This window comes from Nannospalax galili, unplaced genomic scaffold, assembly GCF_000622305.1.
Source record: "Nannospalax galili isolate Female #2095 unplaced genomic scaffold, S.galili_v1.0 scaffold643, whole genome shotgun sequence".
NCBI lineage: Eukaryota > Metazoa > Chordata > Mammalia > Rodentia > Spalacidae > Nannospalax > Nannospalax galili.
Genome location: NW_008349457.1, coordinates 1,528,585 through 1,545,667, shown reverse-complemented (window position 1 = coordinate 1,545,667; position 17,083 = coordinate 1,528,585). Strand labels below are relative to the sequence as shown.

Below are 17,083 nucleotides of genomic sequence, written 5' to 3'. Positions count from 1 at the left end.
TATATATACATATAGATGCATGTGGATCACAAAACTCAGACGGGATCATGAGAATTGAGAAACAGACCTTAAGGGAGGCAGGAAATAGGATAATGGAATGCATGTGGCAAGAAAGCAGAAGTTGAGACAAACTAGAGGAAGAGGGCCAGCTGGAGGTGCGGGAAGTAGGGAGGGCTGCAGGGGAGGACGAACAAGGAGAGGAGAGAGGCACGTGTACATGAAGATGCCGTGATAAAAACCATTACTTTGCATGCTAACCTAAAAAATTAACGATTACAGAAAGATCTGATAAATCGATACTACCTTAAAAATGGGCACTTCTGACCTCCGCGGCATTGCACAACACGGGTGCACTCACATACATGCAGGCAATACACTCGTACACATAAAATAAAAACAATAGAATATTTTTTAAATGGGCACGTGACTTCTTGACGCGTACTAAGATGGTATCTGCTGAAGATTTTTCATAAATGATTAATATGTTTTAAATACACTAATAAATGGTATCTGATCTTCCAAAGCAAATATGTTAGATAGGCACTAAACGTCTTTACTGAAAGCATGGTTCATTTATGTAAAAACAGCATTCATCGGAGTCAAAAAGTTTTGTTTGTATTGGCTACGTGGTTTTTGATGAGGATTTCTTCTAAAACAGATTCTAGAAAAATTAAATTTCAATCATTTTTCTGCATGTGTGTGCATGTTCACATATGTGAGCATACATGCGCACGTGTGCCGGTGCTCATGCACATGTGCACATTTGTGTGATGGTCTGAAGTTGATGCCAGGTGTCTTCTTGATTGCCTTCCACTTCATTTACTGAGTCAGAGCCTCTCACTGAACCCAGAGCTCACTGATTCTGGCTAGTTTTGCTAGGAAGCTTGGCCTAAGGACTCCCTGTCTCTGCCTCTTGAGTGCTGGGTTTATAGGCAACCACCATATCTGCCTGGGTCTGGGGGTCTGAACTCCAGTTTTCACCTAGCACATCAAGTGCTTTAACCATTGGTCCATCTCCCCAACCCCAAATTTAATTTTTCAAATATTCAAAGGTAACAGAAGATAAACACAGAGATGCTTAATGCTAATCAGAATGCTTCTAAATAACGTACACTAAAAATCCTTTTTTTAAAAAGAGTTACTTATTTTTATTTTATGTGTACGACTGTATCGCCTGCATGTATGTGAGTACACCTGTGTTGTGCAATGCCGCGGAGGTCAGAAGAGGGCTTCAGATTCTCCTGGAACTGGAGTTAAGGACAGTTCGTAGCCACCATGTGGGTGCTGGGAATCGAACCCGGGTCCTCTGCAAGAGCAGTCAGTGCTCTTAACTGCTGAGCCATCTCTCCAGCCCCCTAAAAATCATTTTATTAGGCTCTTGCTGTAGATTTATTTTCCAGGAATAGTCTAAACATAAAGTTGATAATGTGAGATCTGGTGTTTGTGTGGTGTACGTGTGTGTGTGTTCAGGTGTGCTTACCCATGCATGCCTGTGTGGAGACGAGAGGCTGATGTCAGAGATTGACATAGAGTGCCCTCCTCTGTAGCTCTCCACCTTGTTTTGTTAGATATGTTAATCTCTCTCATTCTCTCTCTCTCTCTCTCGCTCTCTCTCTCTCTCTCTCACACACACACACACACACACACACACACACAACCAATCAATCAATCAATCAATCAATCATCAGTCAGTCAATCAATGCAATAAAAATATTTTAAGGGGCTAGAGAGATGGCTCAGCAGTTAAGAGCACTGACTACTCCTGGGTTCAACTCCCAGCACCCATATGGTGGCTAACAACCATTTGTAACTCCAGTTCCAGGGGATCTGACACCCTCTTCTGATCTCCACGGGCACTGAATGACAGAGGTGCACTTACATGCATGTAGGCAATACACTCATACACATAAAATAAAAATATTTTTAAAAATTAAACCCTTATAAGCAACATTTTGGTTATGGTCAATCTAGCCAAATATAAACGTTTTTATAAGGCTATTTCACAAACTTCATAAATTTATATTTCTACTTGAAATTATACATGGCATTTATAGATGTAATAATTGTACATTCATTAAAACATACCAGAAGGGACTGGATAAATGGCTTAGTGGTTAAGAGCACTGGTTGCTCTTCCAGAGGACCAGAGTTTGGTTCCCAGCACCCACATCAGGTAGTTTACAACCACTTGCAACTCCAGGTCCAGGGGATCCAACACTGTGTTCTAGTCTCTGTGGGCACCCAAATGTGCATGTGTACAAATACATAGAAATAAACAAACTGTTTTAAGTTCTAGAAAACCATAAAAAAGTTTCTAAAAATTTTTAATTATATTGCATGTCAGACATACAGTGCTGTATTACATATTATATATTACATATAAGGACTTACAGTGATGTCTGTCTACGGTTATTGATACTAATTTCAAAAGAAATTTACACTTAATTATCTGTGAGTGTGTGTGTGTGAGAGAGAGAGATATTACACGAGAGAGAGAGAGAGAGAGAGAGATTAATTATCTGTGAGTGTGTGTGTGTGTGAGAGAGAGATATTACACGAGAGAGAGAGAGAGAGAGAGAGAGAGAGAGAGAGAGAGAGAGACATGACACGTGTGTGTAGGCCAGAAGGCAGTATGCTGGAATCAGTTCTCTCCTTCCATCAGGTGGGTTCCAGGGATCAAACTCAGGTGTTTAGCACCCTACCCACCGAGTCACCTTGCCAGTGTCCTTTTTTAGGGGGGGAAACTATCTTTCAAAATGTAAACCTAGATAAGCGATTTTTTTTTTTGAACCAGTCTCATATATCCCAAGTTGGTCCTGAGCTCTTGTTATACAGCCAAAAACAGGCCTGAACTTCTGATTTTCCTGTCTCTGCCTCCTAAGTACTGGGGATTGAACTCAGGACTTTGTTTCGCTAGACAAGCACTCTACCAATTGCATCTAAAGAAGTGCCACTAAAATACTATTCTGCTCTTAATAACATCTGCAAAAATGAATCGGCTTAGAGGACAAGATTTTATGTTTTACTAAAATAACTGCTATGTTTTATGCTGATTTTGCCGGGCTTTTGACTATTTGCAAAACAATCTTAACAAAGTACAAGTTCATTTAAGTATCTTGTTAAGTCTTCTAAATGGCTATGTTGTAAACAAACACGTTAAAGTGATTTTAGTACATTTAATACTATATGCATCTGTGGCTGGAAATAAATGGAGATGTATATCGAAACTTGGTATCATTCCAAAGTTTGCAGAGTTAAAGGCATGTAAATTTAATGACTTTAAAGTGACCAATAAGTGTTCTTTTACACAACATGCATTATGCAAATCTGGGTTTTCAACATATAGAATGGCCAATGAAATGCTTTTGACCTTTTTTTTCTGAGACAGCTGGCCTCAAATATGCTATGTACCCAAGGATGACTTTGGACTTCTCTTTGCCTCCATCTCCCAAGTGCTGAGACTACAGGCCTGCAACACAGTGCTCAATTGTGACACTTGTTTTTAATTAGTACCATTCGGATTCCCTAATGCCCTAAGCCATAGGCTGGATGGCGAGGGGGATGTCTGCAAAAGGAAAAGAATTATGTTTATAAACATCTGCATGGCACTGGGAACTCAGAATACGGGGTTGAGGGGCACACGCTTTTTCATGCAACAAACCTTTATTTAAGGAGGTGATACCTACCAGACTCACATTAGTATTCAATTTCTAGTAGTACATTTCTTTGTTATTTTTAGACAGTTTTGACTTTTCAATTTTATGTTTCTAAAAAGAAACACAAGACACATTAGTTACCATAGAAGGCTATAAATCAGTTATCTCTGCTGCCTGCCAGCTTTAGGGCTATAATACATCAAACAAAGTCAAACTAGGACCACATTAAAATCTAGAGTATTTATTTTTATACTGAAGAGCTTTGCCTATTAAACATAAAATGTAAACTACCAAATCTGCCTCAGTTGTGGGGCATCTATGGTTGCCACCAGAATGGGCAGCTCATAAAATTTAAGTCAGTAGGGTTAGTTCTAGCTAGAAGCTGTTTCAGACACAAAACCAATATAAGATTGACAGTAGATGCTCAATAGGGTCCCAGGGCCAGGCCACTGACACAGTGATTTGGCTGAACAGGATATCAAAGGTCAAGTCTTTTGCAAAACATCACTGCAACTGTCTTGAACTTACAGAAAGTTCTAGATATCCGGGCAGATGCCACTTCGTCAACAGCCCATATTCCATGGCCCTAGATTCAAAGCAAGGAGCTAAGCAGAGGCACCCAACAACAGCAGAACGAACGATTCCCCTAAAAGGTGTGATTTATTGATCTGCTGTCCAACTGACTGAAACCATTTATCAAAAGAAAAGCAAGCAGATAGTAGTATGCAAAAATATCTCATTCTTTATTTTTAAGGATAGTTGTCATTACAGCAGGAGCTAGTATTATAGACAATAACAAAAGAATGTCAGAATTCAATAAACTAAAACCTGAGCTGAAGCTGATAAGAAGTGTGTGACTTGTGATGCTGCTCATGGAAGAAACACTTGTTTGCCTTCTTAAACAATTGCTATACTACAGACGAAGTTCTAAAGGAGCTGTAGTGCACTGGTACATAACTTGCTGACATGACAAACATTTGTCTAAAATGATCAGTGTTATCCAAAGCTCAGCCTTGAAGGCCAGGGGATTTTGTTTTTAGCAAGAAGCAAGGTGGGAGTTCCTTGGTAAGATACCATTTATTCATGTAGGTCTATATGGCAGTCTCAGTCTGTGGGAGAAGAGAATGCTTAGAGGCCACAGGCATGAGTCAATATAAACCCACCCCAATTTCCAAAACACCAGTGACACCATCACAAGGGATGGTCTGGGTTTGCCATTTGGGGATTTTTAGGAATGTGGTTAAAAAAAAATAGGGACCTTTTTAACCTCTTGGCTCATAAGAAGGGAAGAAACAAAAGCTAACACAGGTGGGTCTTGATTAAAAGCCTTTGAATGTTACAATGGACTATTATTTAGCCATAAAGAACAAAATCATGTTGGTAGGAAAACAGATGGAACCTAAAACAAAACAAAACAGATGAAACTTACTTAAGCAAGATTAGTCTGTCTTGAGGAAACAAATGTTTTCTCTTTTTTGGCAGAATCTAGATTAAAGAAAAAAAAAAACAAAACCAAAACCATGAAGTGGAAAGGGAACTATTTGGGATGAGTCCACCAGGAGGGGAAAGAGAAGAGAGAGTAGCAAGGGGTAAGTATGACCAAAGGACATTATACAGATACATTATATACATTCATGAAACATAATGAAACTAATTACTTCTTACAATATACACTACCAAAAAAGAAAAAAAAAATCTATGAACTCGAATGTATTTCATGATGCAGAATTTTGAGCCACATGTGTAAACTACAAAACGTTAAAAACATAAAATGTCGTGTCTCAGAACTTCAAAATTTACTTCTTCTTCCTTTAACGATTTCTTCCACAGAAATTCCTAAAAGGGGACTAATTATTGGCATGCCTGTACTTTAATAAGTGAATCATGAAAATGTGATGTTTTTTTCTCAAAATATAAGGAAGCAGTTTCTAGTGAGGTCAAGGGTCTTAGATCCTCACCAGACATGTTTTCCAGTTCTCTGGGCTCATGTCACTAAGAAACGGGCAGCTGGACTCACAGTTGCAGCCCAATAAGGTCACTGAACTCCTAAAGTCTCCGGGCTAGGGAAGGGTCTAGCATCTAAGTGCTCTACTATAAGCACCCTCATTCTTCAAAGAGAGACTTTTGACCATCAGCTTTTATTTTTTCTTTTTAAAAAGGCCTGAAGCAGTGCCCTTTACTTGGCGGAGACCAGCCACTGACTTCCTTCCTGTACCAGTTTTCCAGGAGGAAACCAAGTGCGTTTTTGCCCTGGCATTTTTACCCCGGGTTTTACGGGGCTTTTCTTCTTTGTGTACCTTCATGTGCTGCCTCAGGTGGGAGCTCTGGCTGAAGCACTTGTCACACACGTCACACTGGTAGGGCTTTTCCCCAGTGTGGGTTCTCTGGTGCTGAATAAGGTGGGAGCTCTGGCTAAAGCACCGGCCGCACTCATCACACTGGTAGGGCTTTTCTCCTGTATGGATTCTCTGGTGCTGAATGAGGTTCGAGCTCTGTTTAAACCTCTCTCCGCACTCGTCACATGTGTAGGGCTTTTCCCCAGTATGGATCCGTCGATGCTGAATGAGATTAGAACTCTGAAAGAAGCTTTTCCCACAGTCGGTACACTTATGGGATTTCTTGCCGGTATGGATCTTCTGGTGCTGAAAAAGAGTGGAACTCTGACTGAAACTCTTAGCACATTTAGTGCATTTATAGGGCTTCTCATCCAAGTTTCTCCTCAGTCTACTTAGACCCGAGTCGAATCGAATGGTCATTCCCCATTTCTGCCTCTGGCGGACTGCCTTACGCTTGTTCTCGTAAGCTATTCCTTGGCTCGAGCTTCGAGAAATACCTCCTTTAGGCTTTCCTAACCTCATGGTGAATATCCAGATGTGCTGTCAAGAGATTCTTCTGTCCTCGGAACACAACTTGGAATCTTCTGCATGTAGGAGAAAAAATAGATCAAGTTATTCAACTGTAATACCTCTTCAACCCATCAAAACTGCATACATATTTAAATTAAAATACCTTTAGTACAAATAAAACAAATGAAATTCTAAGAAAAAAAAAAAACACTTGTTACATAATTCTAACACCAGAGGCTAAATTTAGTATCTTCAGTGTGCAGTTTCAGTCTGTTGGGACAGGTAAAAATAAAAAATGATGAGGTAAAATGTAAATTTGTTAGGCAGTTTCAATGGAGTGTATTATTTTGACGGATTAAAAAGCAAAGATAAGCTAACGTCTCAATGGGCATAGAATAACGGTGAAAGACAATTAAATGCGAGTAATTCAGTATATTCCAAAAACTACTACACTGAATTTAGTGGTGGCTACCTAAGGCATCCAAAGCTGAAAGAAATGACAATTTATACGACTTCACTGATACACTTTATTCTTATTTGCCTGGCTACTCTATTTCCATATCTGTAGATGATAATTCAGCAAATTGCTTTGAAAAGGAACTGCTCCGTAAGGATTATTGTTTGCTAGATGCAAACACTACATGAGAAAAATCTTAAGAAATGCTTTATTATTTCTGAGTGCACTGATCCAAGAAGACAATTCTTTAAAAACCCTCTTTCAGGTTTTTGGAAACAGAAAAACAGCCGCAGAACTTCGCAGCTGTCCTTACACCGTCATCTCCGTTTTCACAAAAGCAAACAGACACAATGCCAGTTAAGACATCTATGCCACCCGCGAGAAACCTGCCCCCAAGGCCCGCTTTCTACGACGGCAGAGTTGGGGGTCCACAGCCACGTCGGCCAACGCCAAGTCCAGCGTTGCGACAGCAGTCCCCGCGAGGGGAGAGTACTAAGGTCAAGTACTGTCAGGGTGATGAGCTCCTGTGAACCTGGATGACGAGAATGCACCTGCTTCCTCCTCCGTAAACCCGGGATGAGCAGCACAAAGCAGCCCCGTCCCACGGTGCATCTGTGAGGCGCCAAGAGCCAGGAACAGCCGAAGCCTCTGCACAATGGGCCGGTCCCGCGGCGGCGGGCGGTCCCCCCTCCCCGTCCCCGTCCTCCGCCCGCCCGCACGACCGCGCACCGAGGCCCCGGCTCCCGACCCCGCCGGCCCGACCCACTCACCGCGCCCGCCGCCGCCGCCCTGGTCTCCCGCCGCCTCTCCCCGCCGGAAGTGAGGCTGCTCGCGGGAGCCCCGCGGCCGCTCTAGGAACGACCGGAGGACCCTCTATGGTCCAGGGCCCGCCGGACTGATGGATGGATTCTTCCGGATGCTGTGAAGACGTCTGGCGGCCCCTGGCCCACAGTACTTATCGCCCCTCCCTTTGTGGTCCAGGCACGAACTGCAGCCTGGGCAGAAACCTGGCCTTTGTTAGACTTTGAAGCCAGTCTGTCCAACTCGGGAAGTTAGTCTTAATATTGAATATACAGTATAAAGAAATAACCTTACAAAGCCTGTATTTCTAGTGATGTTTTCTGCAAGTCGCCTTATTTGTCACCAAAGGCTCCCATAAGATGGGAACGAACATAGCAATTTACAGGGCAGGAGCTGCAGCTTAAGAAATTTGCTCAAGTTCACACTGCAAGTGGACAGTCCAGTTTTGGAAAGGCACAGGAATTTTGGCTCCAAGTCCTGATTTTCAGCACACCCCACTGTTTACCTCCTTCTCCTACCGTGTCCCTTCAAGTCTAATGGCTTAAGATGTGCTGGGGACTCCTTCACTGGTGACTCCAAGCTGATCCTGGTATGCAGAATTCCAGGCCTATACATCCACTTGATCACTTGCTCCGGATCTTCATTTGTATGCACAATGGGCATGCCAAACCTATTGTCCTCCTCAGTCATCATTCCAGCAGTTAACCCCACACACACCCCTGCCATCATTTCTGAGGCTCAAGTCAAATCCTTCATGCCATGGTGGCATCTTTTTATCCTAAAGTACATACACTCCTTCCACAAATTCTTTTGGGTCTATTTTCACAGCATGTTCAGAATCAAGCCCCTTTCAACGCCTCTGCCCCTACAACCTTAACAAAGCCTCAGTTTCAATCTGTCTGGATTATTGCATTTGCTTCCTGACTGGGCTTTCACAGCTCAGTGTGATCCTCTTAATAACTAAAATCAGATCTTGTCATTCCTGTGTCTTAAGTCCTTCTGAAGGTTTCCCATCTCAGAGCAAAAGCCAATGACCTTATAGTGGCATACGAAGTCTGACATGTGCTATGTTCTTTGCTGTGTATTCAGCACTAAGAAATGTGCTTAGCAGGTACCAGGCACTTAGTACATATTTACTGCATAAATGAATCAATAAGATGTTTCCTTGCTTAAAAAATGTTTTTACATCTTTGTTTTGCCATTCATCTTGCAAAGCAGGATCATCAAGTCTGTGTTACAGATCTGGAAAAAAAAGCCAGAAAGCATTGCCTCAGGTCTACACACACTCAAGCTGGAGACTTCTGGGCAGGGGGAGCTGTTTCTGCAGAGGACAGAGCATGAAGCTTAATGATGTCTGCAGGATGGACATCAACTCAATAATCTAGATACTATCTGAACTACTGTAATGATTAAATGAAACAATGTAAAGCTCTGTTCTAGTTAAACTGTCATCTGGACAGGGCTTAGAGTCCTCTGAAATACTCAACTGAGGAATTTCCCAGATCACACTGGCCCATAGGCACGTCTGTGGGGAGTTTTCTAGATTATTATTCGATGTAGAAGGGCCCGGTCTAATGTGGGCAGCACCATTCCTTGAGCAGGTGGTCCTGGGCTGTATGAGAAAGCTAGCTATGCATGAGCCTGTGAGAGAGCCAGCAAGCAGTGTTCCTCTGTGGTTTCTGCTTCAAGTTTCTGCTCTGAGTTTCTGTCCTGACTTCTCTCAGTGATGGATGTTAGCTGAATAAACCCATTCTTCCCCTACTTTACTTTTGGTCAGCAATAGAAATGAAGCTAGGACAGGACATTTGCATAATATATAAGAAACTTGAGCCATTGTTAATTTTATTACTAAATTATTGCTGCAAGCCACTGATGGTAGCAGTCAGAGGGACAGGGACTGTCGATGAGGGGCAACAGCTGTGGGTGCCAGGGATAGTTTAGGAAAAATTTCAAGAGCAAAAATGACCTTCTAGAACTTTTTGCTCTAGGTTCATAACAATGAGATTAATTTTTTTCAAAAAAATTATTGGTAAGGGTCATAAATTAAGACTCTTTCCATGCCCCCATATAAAGGTGGAGCATCCATTTTTTTCTATACCTGAAAACAACTGGACCAGCTACAGAAGATCCAGAGGTATTCAGATTAGAGAACCAGAAAAAGAGTAATTTTTTTTAAGGAGGGAGATGAATGTCAGGAAATAAAAGAACATGGTGACCAGGAGTAGGAGGTTAGCATGGAGAGTGGCCAGGACCAGAGGGGGATATGTGGGATCAAAAGGAAATGAAAAAGAGATTATATCCTCAAAGTATTTGCTAGTATAGCAGTAGTTTATTGTGTGCCAGACACTGTTGAAGAATGTCACTATTCCCCTAGTGTGACTGGTGTTGCTCATCTGAGCCCCCCTTTTCTGATTCTTATATTCCTGCTTATTTTCATATAAGTCTCAGAACCCCGAGTGCATAGCATATGTATCTACAGATACAGACTTTTCTTTTTCATTGTTTTGGTTTTCTGAGACAGGATCTCATTATGCAGCTTTGGCTGGCCTGGAACTCACTGTGTAGACCAGGCTGACATCAAACTCACAGAGATCCACTGCCTCTGCCTCCAGAGTGCTGGAGTTCAAGGCATGTGCCACCATGCCCAGCTTTACAGATACAGACTTTACCAGGTGATTTGCACTAGCTAAGTGCATGACACGAGCCCAGAAGCACCCTTGAGACACCTGTGCCATCATGCTTTCCTTTCCATCTGCTTCAAGAATATCATGTCCCAAAGCGTAGCTGCTCCTTCGGCTTGAAACCCAGGATGAGAAGACGTGGAAAAGAGCCATGTGAACCCACCACATCCACTATAGTTCCAAAACTTTTATGAGAAGTAAATGCTCTTGTGGTGCTGATATTTCTGGTGTTATTACTGTGTAAAGCTATAACTCTCACCAACCTTGAGAGATAGGAACCATTATTACCCTTATTTAACTGAAAAAGAAAGTGAGGCAAGTAATTTGTATAGGATCCAGTTTGACTTGAGTCTAGGCATCTTGACCATAACCACCATGTTGCCTACCAGGTGATCTTGGCACAAATCATAAGCCCTATAAGACAAACAAAGCTGTTAAGATAGTCCGGCATGCTATGCTAATCACTGACACCCAGGCTCTTTCTTAACTGATGTTTGAGATGTCAGTAATTTTTGAGAAAGGCTTGGTACATTATGAGTGGCTGTGTCACCTTTGTCTAGCATACTGTAAAAGCATACACCTACCCATGATATTTTTAATTAATTATTAAGAGTAGCCACACGTGGTACTTAAAAACAGAGAGGAGGAAAAAGCAATAGGTGGGAGGGGGTGCAGTAGCCAGGCACCTAAAAGCAATTCTTTCTGAGGAATCTAAGTCAAGAGAAGCCAGACACCTCCATGGCTGTGGCTTCTCTGAGAAAATGCCCAGCAGGGGCCACTGTTCCAGTGGGTGTGTTGAGTATTTGAAGGGCTCATTCTAGCACAGAAAAGTCTTCTGGATGGACAGCCATCTAGCAAGGCAGCTTCCTATTCCTACAGTTTTGTTCCTTTGTGTGGGAATGTCTTCTAGAACAGAATCTCAGTGTGTTTACAATGTAAATAATCTTACAGGGCCTTGGGGCTCCTCCTGCAACTTAAACATATATCCCTCATAACAGTTCCTTGCTGCTGATTCAGAATAGTGTGTGCATGTGTGTGTCTGTGTGTGTGTGTGTGTGTGTTGTGAAAATAATCAAGTGTTGCAAGCAGCAAATATTCTTTGGAAGCAACAAGAGTTGTAAATATATCCATTTGTGTTGCAAACAACAGGCAGGATTCAATTGATAACTTCTGTTTGTGGTTGTGTGTGCTGTTCTAGGTCAGCAGGGGATCAGAAGGGACATAATGTTCTTATAAAACAGTTCCTCTTTTCCTTCCTATTTTATGTTTTATGTATGGTTTCAGCAAAGAGAGAGCAAGGCTGTTAAGAGCACAGTTCCTGGAAAAATCTGAAGGAACAAGTTCTCAGAACAGTTGGAGTCCCACTGTTAGTTGAAATGGATGCCGAGTCAGACTGTCTTTATTACAACACTGCTGTGATGTGGCATTGTACCACCACACTTTGCATGTGTGTAAGTGCATGCACATACACACAGATAGGCACTCTGTAAATGGGGAGTGTCACTGCTTTGGCAACACTGATGCACAGGGCTAGTCATGTGCCACCCACGGAGAGTAACCAGAGTGGTCCACCTTACATAAAGTAGACCCTTATCACAGGGACCTCGAACAATGGTTTTGTCTGATAAGCCTGAGGCTGTTTTCTTCAGGCTGTCTGGGAAAGGAAACCCTGGGAATTCCCACTCCTGAATCTGCAGAAAACCTCTCTGCTACAGCCCCACAGGAGGACACTGAGCTCCATCCTGTGTTCTGTGAGGCTCCAAGCACGTCAACAGCTGGCTAAGACCCAGACAACTGCAGTTCTTGGGGCCTAAATATAGTGCGTGCATCTGCCTGTCTTTACACTTGGAGCTGCTCTGCCCTAACCAGGGGCTTCCTGCCTGAGCAGCTGCCAAGGCCCAGAGGTGCTGAGGGCCTGCTGCTCAGACCACCCCTGCTAAGGACATCCTACAGTCCGCTCTGCAACTGCAGAACGCCCACACACTGCACATTTGGCATAGTTCCAGGTCCCTCACCAATCACCCAGGCAGATAAGCTGTTCCTTGTTTCCCTGGGACTAAAAAGCCAGGTGTATCCTGGGAGAATGGCTTTATTTTGACAGTGAGAACTTTAATCCATTTTCTGGTAAACACTCTGGAGCAGGTAGCACATAGCTGTTGCTACAGAAAAACAAGCTGTTATTTTGATCCCTTCTGGTCATTTGTTCTGGACAAACATCCCTGTTTTTCTTGGACTTGGTGCTTTCACAATCATGCTGACTTCATTCTGTGTTATTCTCACTGGCCTCTGAAGGCTGGTTCTGAGGGCGGCCCTACTTTGGAAGACAGCAGTTTCTGACAGGAATCTTCACTTTATCTCTAGATACCTTTATTGTCTGAGGTACCAAGGAGCACATGACACATACTGTGAACTGTATGCAGCAGGTGATTCCCCTAAAGGAAGAAGACAAAGCCTTTGCGGTCTAGACTCCTAGTGTCGGATGCCCTGGATCAGCAAGTTTTCCAGTAGCCTCCGAAGAGCCAGTGTGGTACTGATTTTAAAAAACTGTGAAGACTTCAGAGGCCTACAGAAGAGGAAAATCTCCTTTCCTGTGCGACTTGATGGAGTTCTTCTAGCTACAATATTCAGAAATTAGTTTTGATAGTATTTCAAAAGCAACACAGAAAAAGGCCTTAAATATTTTAGTAACTGTAAAAAAGCCCAATTCTCCTGTGCTCAGAGGATTTTCTGTCCCACTGACTTCCCTGAACCAGTTCCCTGGGATGGCAGATGTCTCTTGGTCCACCAACCATAGTCTTAGCTACCTGCTCATTCCAGCCTCCTTCCCAGGAGCTCAGCTGGTTCTCTAGTGTCTTCCTGCTTCTCCTGATGAAACACCAAGGCTCTATCTTTGTCCCTCCAGGGCCCAGCACAGGCTTGTCATGACAGTCAGATGACTTAGTTACTTCTGAATGGAAGACAGGCAGCTGTCTTAGACCTAAGCTTTATAAATACAGGGAGCAACATTGTCTGTGAGGTCCTGCCTCATTTGCTTTCTAGAGCCTCCTGAGCCCCTGCCTAGAAGATTTCTGATGCACTTCTGATGCTAAAATTCTACATTTCAGGTCTATTGTTCAGGCCACCTGCAGGCCATCACCAGTGACTCCATCTCTGTGTTCTAAGGTAAGGCAGCCTTGCCACAGACCCCACACCACTCCCCAGGCCGTGAAGTGAAGGAGTCTCATCAATGTCAAGGGCAGATGGTTCTGCAAACCAAAGCTCTACATACTATAAGGGGTCACACTATAGTATTAGAGAAAGAGCTCATGGTAATAGACACAGAAGGAAAAGACAAAAGAAAGTCTGGGCCTTGCTTCCTCAGCTCAATATAACATCTTTACTAAGTACCTAAGGAAGTATACTGCCAAAGGGGAGAAGAGGCAAGAACACTCAGCCCAGCCTCCTTTGGAAGCTTCTATCTCTGTGAAGATGCAGAGAGTCTGGAAAATGCTGGTGTGGGGTTTACCCTGACCAGTGGCTCCACACTGCATGGCTGTTCTCAAAGTCTGCTCTTTGCAGGCTCCCACGAGCAGCTTCCACATGCACTGAAGACAGAACTCCCCTCTATCTTTGAAGCCTTTACCATACTTCCGTTTAAATCCACTGTCCACTGACCTCAGCAGGAGAATTTGGTCATTGGTTTGCTCTATTAGACAAACATACATGACTGACATAAACTGGTACTTTCTCATTCATTCCAGAAAATCTCCACCAGTCAGCAAACAACTTGTTTGGTATCCAGCCCCAGGGAATTTGAAGCCCTTTGTCTCCAAACAGACCTTTTACCACATTGCTGGGCTTTGATGGGAAGTATTAAGAGTTGACCCCACCCACTAGGGAAAGGCTCAAGCCCAGAGTAGGCAAGAGGCATACAGATACCCGTAGAAAGACGGCAATGGGGGTGAGCACAGCATTCTTCCAGCCAGCATTCTTTCAAGGATATGTGGATGAACTCCCAACATGATTCAAGTGACATGTTTCTTGAAGCCAGCTCCTTTCAAGGATTCCTTTGGATCGCACTCTGAGAAGTTGAGGCTGATTTCTGCAGATACCTGATGAGATCTTGATTGATCTATTCCTGTTCTAACCTCTGGGCAAGGAAGGCCAGCTATGAGAGAAGATTTGGAGGCCAGAAGAACCATGGTGACTATATGATGGAGGTGGAGATGAATCTGGAAAATGCTGTGTGAAGTCTACCTTCACCAGTGGCTCCACACCACATGGCTGTTCTCAAACTCTGCTCTTTGCAGGATCCTGCGAGCAGCTCCCACATGCACAGAAAGCCTTTATCATCCTTCCTTTTAAATCCGCAGTCCACTGACCTCAGCAAGTGGCTGAAAAGGGACGTGTCTCACAGTGGCTGCTGGTTCCTGCCCCAGCAGAGTCTGAATGGCAACTTGAAGCAAGGACAGACAGGGATCTCATGGTTCACATAGATGTGGCTTGTAGCCACAGAGGGGCTCTGGGACAGGAACTGGACAAGAAGATGAAGCCCTTTCTCCAGGAGCCAGATCAGATACTGCTCTCTCAAGAAGGAGAGATGTATGAACAGGACTGTCATGCTCTTCAGCCCTATAATGTGGTTGTCACTACAGTTCCAGGGCCCCTCACTGCCTTGCACATAGATCCCAGTCAGCAAGTTCCTGGCTCTTCAGGTCTTGGTCTCCTCCCTGTGTATGCTCACTGTGGTGCCAAGACTAGGGATGCAGGATGGTACGTAGGCTGTGGACAGACTAGAATCACAGATGCTAGATTCCTTGGGCAAAGCCATCTAACAGTGGCAGGTCAGTCAGGGCTGGGTCTCTAGAACTCCATGTACACTTGCTGCCACAGGCATCAGGAAAGGCAGGTGCTAGCCAGCTACTTGGCCTCCACCAGCTGTTCCAGGCGCTGCAGCATTGTCAGACGCAGGGCTTGGAACCTGGAGGGAGACAAAGCCAAGGGGCCTCACTAAGACTGGGGCACAGGGAGGTGGGAACAGGAGAGAGCACACAGATGCCTGGGAAACTACTTCTCCTAAGTGACTGATCTGCAGCCATGGTCTCTCTTTCTCTGAGGAGGCTCAGCAGGACTGTAGACTCTGTAAGACTTCAAAGAACGCTGGGATTCTATTCCAAAGACTCTCAAGAAAGGGCAGGAGTTTGCTGGGATATTAGATCAGGGTTGTACATCAGGTTTCAAGAAGCCTGGGTCCCAGACAGGGCTCTGCAAATAACCTGAGCTTTATCTTTAATGGACCTCAGATGCCTGTCAGCACACTGAGTCCACTGACCAAGTGATTTCCAAGTCCTTCCAGCTTTTAAAACGCCATAGTGACACGACCAGTGGGCAGCTCCTGGAGTCGTGGGGCCCAGCTGCACAGAGGCAAGCTTGTGAGTGGATGTGGCTTTCCAAGGATCATTAAATGCAAAGCCAGAATCCATACCAGTTGCTACTCCCAGGCCCATGCAGGAGAGCAGCCTGGCCTTCCCTTCTCCAGCTCCGATGAACGTTCTTGTGTCCTGCTCCATGCCACACAACACTGAAGAACAAACAGGTCATTGGGACCCACAGCCTGCCCTGAGGAGCTTCCCTTCCAGAGACCTGGTCCCTTGAAAACAGCACTTGGAACTTGAGCTCCAACTGTCACTGCTTTCCACTGGGCTCAGAAAACTAACTCAGGACCCACCACACTCCTCTTTCTGCCTTTTCTTACCAGTTTCTTGCAGCCTGAGTCCTTGCTAGTAAGGATGCCTGGGCTGCATGGGTGTACCCTCTATTTCAGTAGGCTGTCATCCCAACACACTATCAGTACTGAGCAGGGACTAGAGAACAGTGCTGGGGACCATGGCCAGCAGGTTTTTCCAAACTGCAGGGGCAGCTGGTATCTGTGACGGGGAAATCTGCTGGCGTGGTCAGATTAAGGCCGGCAAATGTCCTCTGCAGCCAGGACCCACGTCTAGCTGATTAAGTGCTGCTTACTTTGTGGTTAGTTTGATTATTTCTCTTTCCTCCTCTTCTTTTAATTTTTCAACAAAACTGTCCAGCACCGGCATTTCAAACTTAATGTACTGGGCGACCTAGAAAATCCAAGAACATTTAAATGTGTTTTAAATTAGAAGCCTGAAATGTGTCTTCTTTCCTTCAGGGCTTCCAGGGTGGTCAAACCAAAGTCCTACGTCCACAGGAGTTGTCTTCCTTCCCACCGTGGTCCCAACATTTCCCTGCTCTGTGTGATGGGAAAATGGGAAACTGTTCTTATCTCAAAGGCAACTATTGTCCATGGGAGGAAATATGGAGCTGAATATTAGGAAAGGCATTCAGCCCTACGGTGCTTCACACTGAATGTGCTGGGCGTGGGGCTGGGGAATGGGAACACCATTGTGACTAACAATGGGCTAAAGCTGTACCAATCATGGGAAGAGCTGAGGGAGACAGACTCCAGGTCTTCTTGGGGATACAGACCCTGCAAGGCATTTTTGTGTAGGGTCTGGACACATGCTAACTGTTTGGGCACCATCCTCGCAAAGGCCTGAGTTGGCCCTAGTTAAGGAGCCCTTCCATGGATCTTTAACATAATGACAAAAAATATGCTCCAACGAAGGAAATTGTTTTACTTGCTTA

At 44.1% G+C, this 17,083-nt stretch overlaps 2 protein-coding genes across 8 annotated transcripts in view; both read right to left on the bottom strand.

The window, feature by feature from the left end:
* Positions 1–3,387: 3,387 nt before the first annotated feature.
* On the bottom strand, positions 3,388–16,526 carry Znf22 (zinc finger protein 22). 4 transcript variants are annotated; one of them, XM_017801615.2, is made up of 2 exons: positions 16,442–16,526; positions 3,388–6,576 (listed from the first exon to the last, which is right to left on the bottom strand). In XM_017801615.2, exon 2 carries the CDS (start codon positions 6,512–6,514, stop codon positions 5,795–5,797), a length of 720 nt encoding a protein of 239 aa, XP_017657104.1. In that variant the 5' UTR covers positions 6,515–6,576; positions 16,442–16,526; the 3' UTR covers positions 3,388–5,794. The 4 variants fall into 4 exon arrangements, with proteins under 4 accessions (XP_017657104.1, XP_008845144.1, XP_029426188.1 ...); XM_008846922.3 differs by lacking the exon at positions 16,442–16,526 and adding an exon at positions 7,730–9,474; XM_029570328.1 differs by lacking the exon at positions 16,442–16,526 and adding an exon at positions 7,492–7,695.
* The window catches only part of Rassf4 (Ras association domain family member 4), a 40,871-nt gene continuing 36,300 nt past the window's right edge, over positions 12,513–17,083 (bottom strand). For 2 of the 4 annotated variants that reach the window (XM_008846924.3, XM_008846926.2), the window contains 3 exons: positions 16,442–16,539; positions 15,906–16,001; positions 12,513–15,401 (listed from right to left, as the gene is read on the bottom strand). In XM_008846924.3, coding sequence (XP_008845146.1) covers positions 15,341–15,401; positions 15,906–16,001; positions 16,442–16,539 — 255 coding nt within the window. In that variant the 3' untranslated portion in view covers positions 12,513–15,340. The other 2 variants (XM_008846925.3, XM_029570327.1) reach the window with 2 other exon arrangements.